The sequence below is a fragment of the Branchiostoma belcheri genome, unplaced genomic scaffold (genome assembly GCF_001625305.1).
Source record: "Branchiostoma belcheri isolate BF01 breed outbred unplaced genomic scaffold, Haploidv18h27 scaffold11, whole genome shotgun sequence".
NCBI classification, from domain to species: Eukaryota; Metazoa; Chordata; class Leptocardii; order Amphioxiformes; family Branchiostomatidae; genus Branchiostoma; species Branchiostoma belcheri.
The window spans coordinates 986,718-995,798 of NW_017802491.1; the positions used below are offsets into that span (position 1 = coordinate 986,718).

At 45.1% G+C, this 9,081-nt stretch overlaps 1 protein-coding gene across 1 annotated transcript in view; it reads right to left on the bottom strand.

The window, feature by feature from the left end:
• Positions 1-227: 227 nt before the first annotated feature.
• LOC109481850 (UPF0764 protein C16orf89 homolog) overlaps positions 228-9,081 on the bottom strand; it is a 22,714-nt gene continuing 13,860 nt past the window's right edge. Inside the window, exons 2-4 of the mRNA XM_019784475.1 lie at positions 5,810-6,049; positions 3,533-3,688; positions 228-385 (exon numbers count right to left, since the gene is read on the bottom strand). Coding sequence (XP_019640034.1) covers positions 228-385; positions 3,533-3,688; positions 5,810-6,002 — 507 coding nt within the window. The 5' untranslated portion in view covers positions 6,003-6,049. The remainder of the gene's footprint in view (positions 386-3,532; positions 3,689-5,809; positions 6,050-9,081) is intronic.

The window sequence follows — 9,081 nt, forward strand, 5'->3', positions numbered from 1 at the left end:
GGACTGATGGATTAGGCGACCTATCTTCCCCAGCAGTATGCCATGAAAACGTCGATATTTGTGCATGTTAGCTTTAAGTTGCAGCCAATATTAGCCAGGGACTTGCTTCTTCCCGTGATGCACCAGTATCGAGAAAAGTGCTTTGGTGGAATGGGCAATAGTAGCAATAAGTCATGTAGTTGTCAGGCTAGGCAGAGTATCGCTGATAAACCTAATGTATTCGCAGCTTACACGGTACCCAGGAGCTCCGACAGACATCTGTCGCTGTCGTCTTCGTCGAACGGGTGGTCACGTGGTATGGAGGGCGGGGACAGGAGGGAGGAGTCTGTGGTCCTGCCGGTGACGTCAATCTCCCAGAACCCTGGCTGGATGATCGGTGATAGTTCTGAAGAAACCAACCACATGTTTTAAGATAAAACCAAACAAACAGGCAGGAGACATATCACAGTGACAACATTTCTATTTTCCGGTTACAGTGCCTTAAATTGCAACTCTCTCTCTCTCTTTCTCACTCACTCACTCTCTCTCTCTCTAGCTCTCTATCTCGCTCACTGACCTTTCTCTCTCCCTCCCTCCCCTCCCTCCTTCTCTCTCCCTCCCTCCTTCTCTCTCCCTATCTCTCTCTCTCTATATATATATATATCTCCATCTCTCTTTCTCAGTTCATTCGGGGAAACAAGACCAACTCATTGAAAAGTTGGACGTCATCCATAAAACGAAATGGCGGGAGAATCTTGTGGGAGCTCCAGTGTACTTCTCTATTCTGTGATGCAGTAACAAATCCATCTACACCTGTCTTCTCCCGACCGGGGATTCGGCACGCCGGGGAACACATAAAGCACGTCTCAGCACGCCTCCTCTCAGCGGAGGTTCAGATCAATTAAACCGCACAGGTCAGTCATCCATCACCGCCGACCTGCACAGCTCGACTTGGGAGAAGGTCTTAAAGAACCCCTGAGGGATTCTTGATGGGTGCCGCTCGGCGATAAGAGCCTGTTATCGCAAGGTCATCTCAAGGGTACAACGCCGAAGAGAGTTGCTTACATTTCATTTATTTGGCTTCATTTGTTCCGCTGGTATTCAGGCGAGCCTGCCCAACTAGCCTAGGGCTGTTATCAAGTTCGGTCTATGAGTTAGAGGCCCATACGTTCTCGTCCATCGCAAACGGGGGTGTACCAGTACTGTTAATGTGATGGGTTTTTAACGTGCTTTAGAAGGACCCTTAAGGTGTGGCTCCTCTCGAACACAGGGCCTGCGGTCCACAACATCGTGCTGCAACCCTTACAAGTACAGTGCGCATCGGCGCTACCTGAAGAGCACTGAAAACTTGACAGGGATTCTAGCCCTGGTGGGGCAGTCCATTGCCACTAGAGCAGAGAGCTTCTGTCAAATATCAAACAACGCAACGGGAGACGGCAGACTTCACCCCCTACCCGTACTGGTCTACAGAAGACCAAAGCGGAAGCATTGAGGTAGTATGGTAAAGATGCATTGTGCGCATTATCATGGGAAACACACGGACACACCCACAACGATACGTCATTACTTCATTTATCAGAGACCGCAAGATGCAAGACCAGCTCCTGTGTCCCGACTTCCGGGCGAGCTCGTTTTTATCAATACAGGAGCTCATCTGGCGCTGAAGATCTAACGACACCCTCGGCGCCACCGTTTTGCCCTACTTACAAAAATCCCTCTGACCAGACGCGATGGTATACAGGCCAGTAGCTCATCGGGATGGCGCAGGGGATCAAATGTAATCATCATTAATCCGCCGACCTGGCCCAGTAATCCTATATTTCAATTACTCGGGGTGTCTGACCGTCTTCTGTGGTATAAGTGTAGAACTAGGTGAATCTATTTCACGTCACGAACATTCAATGTAGATGCACTGTATGCAATCTGTGATGATTCATCGCAAGCTATTATAACATTCCTTGATATTCATATGCATGTCTGCAATTGGATACTGCTTTGCCAGAAAAGGATCTGCTTGGAAATTGACTCACCCGACTTGCACTCTACTGGAGAGGGTTATTCCTCACAATTAGGGACGTTATATAAGCACAGGTCTGCTGTCTATGGAATCTTCTTATTCCTTTAAAAACGAGCAGAGGGTTTATTGAACACTACATGCTATAGTAGCTAACAACCACGCTGCACGGCAAACGGTAATAAGAGGAGGGAGAGACCAGTACCGCGACACAGAGGCATTCTGCACGCCAAAATTGTAGACGCTAGGGTACAATTCAATCCCTCTGCGCATCCATACGAATCTTAGACCAGGATTCATGCGTCATTTCTTAAGAATTTTCTATTCCACTAGACGGTAACTTGTCCCTGGTCATTACTGCCCCTCTCCGTCCGTACACATAACGTTACTGACGGTTTTGGCGGAGCACGCCGGGTACATGCCTAACGTTAATGATGAGAAAAGGCGGAGGATGACGCACGTAGACTGGCTATGGGAGTTCTCGTGGGCTTTAAAAGACGTCAAAGTCTGGCGTAAATCTATGTACATCACTAGGAAATATAAGAGCTGTATCCTGTTGTGGATGGCTATAGCTCGCTGAGGCGGAAACACGAGTTCGTTTGTGAATTAGCTTGGCACTGTAAGCCGTGGACGCCATGTTTGATAAAGATATATATGCTGAAAAATCCTTAAGTGCATCCCCCTTCCTTCATGGTTCGCTGGCTTGGAATCTGCTGCTTGAAAGAAAGCCGCCAGGCGTCCTTGAATTTTGATACTGCGGTCAAGACCTACACCATCAACATCCACTACTACAGTTTGAATTCTCATATCTTCAAGAACGCAGGCAAGGGAACAAACTGAACTGTATCATTTTCTGGTGCACTCCCAGGAAGATATGTGTCTGACTGTTCAGATCCAACTTCCGGAAAATATCTTAGATCTTCGACTATTAAAACAATACTCTCTCCACAGATAGCAACATGTATCACGAATGGGCCGGCGTAAGTTGATGCACGTCTCCCTGTAATTCATGCGTGTTTCTCGAAGCAGAGTCAGCAAATTATCGACGTCCACGGCTTGACAAATGGTGTCTGAAATTGACACTTTTGCCCGGAGGCAGGTGAAGACCGGAGGCCAAGGCTGACACTGTACGTGTCCGGGAATCGATGGATGTTCCGGGAAGCGTGGCGGGTCACGAGGTGGCAGTGATTATCTAAACATGACATTGACTGCGAGCGCGGCTGACATTTAGGGTGGAGTAATGGTTACGTAATGTCAGACGTCACTGCCAGGCAGGACAAACTTGACCAGCTTATTAGAGTAGACAGGTCGTAGGTTTACAACATTTCTTGTTAGCAAAGGAAGGAAAGAACGTTATCCATAGTAACTGATACAATATTACGCGACATTGTTCTCCTCTTTCATCCCATCACCCCTCTCTTTGTCCCTCGCTCCCTCCTTTACCTAGTCTCGATCTCAATGTCTTTTCCTCCTTTCCTTTTTCCCTCTCTTCCCACTCACATTTTCCTTCCTTCCTCCCTCTATCTTTAGTAAACTTACGTTTGTAGTAGTCATTGTCCTGACGCTCCAGTTCAGGCAGAGTCATGTCCGCCAGGCTAGCGGCCCGCTCCTGCAGCGAGGCGATCTGCTGGATCTGCTCGGGCTCGGCCTGCACCCTGCCCGCCCGCAGCCGCCGTAACAACACGGTGAGCTGCCCTGCAGAAGCACAGAAATCCGATATAACGTTTTCGGCATAGGAGCAAGTGTCGATAAATATTCATACTGTTATGTGGCTAAAATGATATTTACTGCCCAGCGTTCATATAGTTTGGGACAAAAAGGCAATAGTAAAGTACTATACTACGTATACACGCGTGCTATTATATAATGTCCAGGCAGTCTTAGCTTAGCAAGTTGACAGCAAATCCTGCCCAGGCTGTCAGATCCTGCCCAGGCAGATGTGAAGAGCGAGTCACATTGTCATTTGGGAAAGGGCGACTATGAAATATGCAGTGTGGCAACTGATTTAACTTTTGAAATGTAATAAAGTTAAAATTTAGCTACGTGAAACGTGATAACATTTTTCAGTCAACAAAGCGCTGCTGACTTTGCTATAGCAGTGGTGGTAAACTTTGAGTGAGGTGCACTACTGCTTTTTTCCTTATCATCAACAAAAATATTGAGGACATCTATCTTGCCCGTTCATGGTTTTAAAACCTCCTTGGTGCAACGCAGGGCATTTCAATTTACAATAACAGTTTTATTTTAGCACGAGAATGAAATTTTCCCTGGAACTGTACAAAATGTGCCTGTGGACCTCTGTGCAGCGTTGCTGTTATTATATATCTTTGCCTCCGGCGAACTTTTCCTCCAGACGGTTTCTGCAGATAGCATAGAAACCCTGAAGGAAGTCATCAGCTGCTAACGCGTGGAGAAAAACTCGGCGTGGCGTCTCGCCCCTCGCTCAGATATTGGGTGGTAGGAGAAGGTAAAGGTTAATGTGCGCATCTAACTAGCCGATAAATGGAACGTGTGGTACGTAAGACCCGCTGGGGATCTCTATCTGCAGGGTCCTCAGATGACCAGAATGTGGTCGTTTCTCCTTGGTTGAGGCTCGTTGGACGCTGCATCGGCAGCGCTGGATACGTTAAAGAGGTTCTAAAGTGAGTACTATATGACAGACGGCAATTTTTGGAAGATGTGGATGAGCAGAATAGAACGTATTTAATGCCAGGGAGCGTATGGAAATCTGCCCTTTGGACCAGGTGGTCGCTACTTCACAATTCTGGCAGTTGACGTTATAAATCTTTACAGATAAATCATGTTCCATTGTTTATTGTTTGTGTCAAGAAGAGTACAAGATAGCTGTTGTAATTGTGCTTATATTTGATATCCTTGGATGTTGCGGGTTTGAAGCTGTTTGTCCAGGCGATCATTGTGCCTGTACGGTTTGGAAGACGTCCAAAACCAAGCCCACACTCCAGCCATCTGCATGAAGATTACAGCGACCCTCCATGACGCCGTTACGATGAGAAATGCGGCGCCTTTCCGAGATTGTCAATCAGCGTGGTCGCCGAAATGTCAGCCGACTCCTGCAGTAATTTGGTGTTTTAGATACAATCTGCCCGGTCTCCAAGCACCTCTTAGGTCCATTAGAGACGGTGAACGACTTAATAAAACCGTGAAATGTCAGAGGCTGCGAGCCGAACCGCCGATAGGGGCGCAGAAATGCCATTCAGACCGTTTGTAAGCAATTATAGGAACGTTTGACAACGGTTTGCTGATCTGAGGGATCAGTTTACTTCGTCAATGATGGTATTTCGATATGGCTCCAAGCTGCGGGGTCTGGGAAAGGAAAGGAAAGAAAGGTATCTACAGTTTGGCACACACTACAATTAGATAATGGCAGCTAATTTTCCTCCGCGCAACTGGAACCTGCATATGTGCCTTGTGAAGTTCCCTCTTTTCAATAAATACAATGACTCGACTATCAGACAGCGTTCAATCCTTGAACTGCAAGTCCCTCACTTATTTCATGCATGCCGGGATTTGGACCTGGAATATGGACCATATATATAGCCAATATGGACCTGGAAACATGTGGAGAGAAGTCACCAAATATATGTGAGCAATATGGGACTGATTTTGCTGTAGTTTTCAGCTATACCTGTGAAGGTTTTAGAACCAAATTTTATCGCTACTACTTTTTGAAAATCATTGTAGCCACCTCCTATTCATAATAGCCACAATGGTCTATTTTATTATTACCAGTATTTATCTCACAGATTCAAAACCAGTTAGTTGTGGTTACATCATCCAAGGCTAGTGTTAACTCACCGTCCACCATACGGATTCCTATCACAGCATCCAGGTTTAATATCCTGTAGTTGTGTTCACAGTAGTCCAGCACCCTTTCTAGAGCTCCCATGGCGTCCTCCAGCGCGGGTTCGGGGTGGCTCTGTAAGGAGTCACTCGGGGCCGGGTGCAGAAACGTCCCGATGAGCAGCAGCACGAGCATCGGTTGCGTCATACTTCTCGGCGACAAGTTCCAGCAACGACTCTTAAAACGACTCTGATCTGTACAACACAGAATATACACACAAAGTGTTCAAATGACCCCTTTAGCTACTGTTTTTATTCTTTTAGTAGAACGCGCTGCACTAGTCCTCTTGGAGTCCTATGAATATACAAACATCAAGTATGTATATATGTGTATATGTATAAGTAAGACACATTAAACGTCAATGCTAAACAACTTTTACTTTTTGCGGTAGTTCCTATGACATCAACTGTAAAATTGTGTTAACCACACAAAAATATCATATATGTGTGCTGTTTTGCTTCTTCTGTGATGGGAGTTTTGACTACTATTTCTCTTATGAATCCACACATTTTCAAACATCTGTAGAATACCTTTATTTTTCGTTCTAAAACTGGCTGCGAGAATATAAGTAGTGCCTAACTTCGAAGTTACTTTGTCTGTGTCCTTTCATTTGTATGCATTATTGTTTTTCTGAATAAAAAACATCATGATCAAGTGAAACCATCACAGAAACATTCTCGTCACGTTTACCACCATAAATGTAGCCCTTTCATGCAATATTTCCCCTTTACTCAACAAAGTATAGCAGCTTATTGTCATATATATGGCAACAATTCGACCCATGGCATCCGTAGAGCAGCTTTAGCACACTCTTTCTCATAACTATTGGATAGTATCTCTGTTATATTAGGACAGTAGGAGCTTCCTCATTGAAGCAACGCCTGGGGAAAGACATACAGGGTTTGGATGTTGCCAGCCCGGCGTCTGATATAAGCAGCCACTGCCGGATGCCTTTGGGCCTATGTGTAGCTGTGGTGGTCTTTGTACCATCTGACTACTGCGATACTATTCAGAAGACCTTTCCACAGAACTTGTACTTGACTTTGTTAAAATTTGTCTCTCGTCTTCCCTGTTCAGATAACGTTCCAAAAGGGTTATTATCATTATCGTGCCGTGTCTGATAGCAACCTACGCGAAACGTGTGATTAGTGAACTTACTGGTCCACGACTCGGCGCTATGCAGAAAATATCAACTTTCCCGTGCAGAATTACAAGGAACCTATCTTGAACATCGGCCAAGTCGAGACGGATTCTAGTCTGAGTAACACAAGCTCACACTGTCGGGGTTCTATATGGAGCCTCTTCCCGTTGAGATTGTGCCTCTCTAAGCCGGGAGTTTGACTTCCTAAAGAAGTACCAATAACACCTTGGGATTACTTGTCATTACAAAAATCTGCCCAATAGGAGCTCATGATTCTCTATCACCATGGAAACCAATCATGACAGCCTCTAACACCATGGTAACTGACAGTTCCAAGTCTGATATATTCCATTCTCCTCAGAATGCAGAGGCATACATAAACACCTCGCCAAGGCTCAAGCCCCCCCCCCCCCACACACACCTCCTGCTGACAGGCACGATGATGAATACACATCGTTACTTAGCCACTCCAGGCTACGATCCTTTCGCACGCCGAAGTAATACGAACTAGCCTTGAAGCGTGCCTTCCCCTTGAGAAACAGCAATCTGCTAATGAAACGGAGTGCTAAGATTAAAGTCCGGTCGATTTCTTATAAAACAGAGACTGTAAAGGCGTCACGGTAAAACGAGTAACACTTTAAAGTTTAGTCTCGGCCCTTTGATGTATCGAGGTGGACGTTGGAGTGGAAAGAACTTTAGCTAAAAGCGTCTGTTACGGCTACTGTTGCCTGGAGGCCGTTAAGCCGTGGGTGTTTGATGTTAGGAAAAAGCCATAACGGAACATAAAACACCAGTCATCCGACATGCTTGCCGCTGGGACGGACTACAGACTTTAGAAGAAGGCGTTGTAACACGTCTGAGTTGGCCCAGTGCCATCTACATGTTGGCAACGGTTGGGTCCTCCTTATCTGTTGTAGTTTCTGCATTAAAAATGCAGTAACTTTGCTTCAATCTCTGGTCGAATCTGCATCGCTAGTGGAGCCGTATTGTAATGAATCAAAGACAGAATGCACCAGAAACATCCTTGTCTCTAGCACTCATTCAAAAAGTAGAAAATTTCAAATATTTTGGTCCCTACATGATGTGCCCGAGGAAAGATTTTGAAACCAGATAAGCCCTTGCATGGGAACCAAGCAGCAAGTTGGACAAACTCTCACATACTGAAGATCCATGTTTACCGCTCCCATCTGAAACAGATACATGCTCGAAATACATGTAGATTTGGACCTATACAAAGCTACGTAGGGTACAGAACATATCTTGGACACAGTCTACCACTCATAAGTCTCCCAAAACTTTGTCAAACGTTTGATGGGCATTGCTGTCGAGCCAAGCAAGAAACAGTTTCATCCGTCCTCCTGTGGAAACCAAATGGCCAAGTGAATTGCAGAGGTTCGACCGTTGCTCAGATAGAGACACTGCAATATGATAACTTAGAAAAAAAAGCAATGCTTGATAGTGCTGTGTAGAGTGAAATACGTACTAGCTTGGTCCCGGCTGATACAGGCCGATAGATGATGATGATGATGGTGTGTACTACTGTAGTAGTCATGCGGTCTATTCGTCTAGAGCACCCCCCCCCCTTCCCCATGGCACCAACGCGTTTTGCACGTAGGAACTTTTGCTTTTACTCTTAATGTGTTTGAAAAAAAGTTTCCATAAAACTGATCTGTTCTTACATCTTCGCCTGGCCATATAGCTTCAGGAAATCCATTCTGTACATTAACCCGGTGAACTACTTCTACTGTTCTGTGTATTTCTGCGCTCATAAAGACAAGTATACGTCTTTCTTTGTCGCATCAACTTCAAACAAATGCAATGAAGCAGAATAAACGCATAACGAAACTAGAAAGGCCAATATTTGCTTTGGAGCAAATACAGCGATGGGTTCACCACATTTTACGACATGGCAGGGAAAGAATGGGAAACACAAGGGAAAACAATGATTTACATTGATATAACTATAATATGAAGTAAAATACAACTAAAACAACAGTTGGATAGCTATTCCCTACTTTATTGGTTAGGATTTTTAATTTGTCATAATGCAAACTAGTTGATTTTCTAAAATAAAAAAAACGTAAA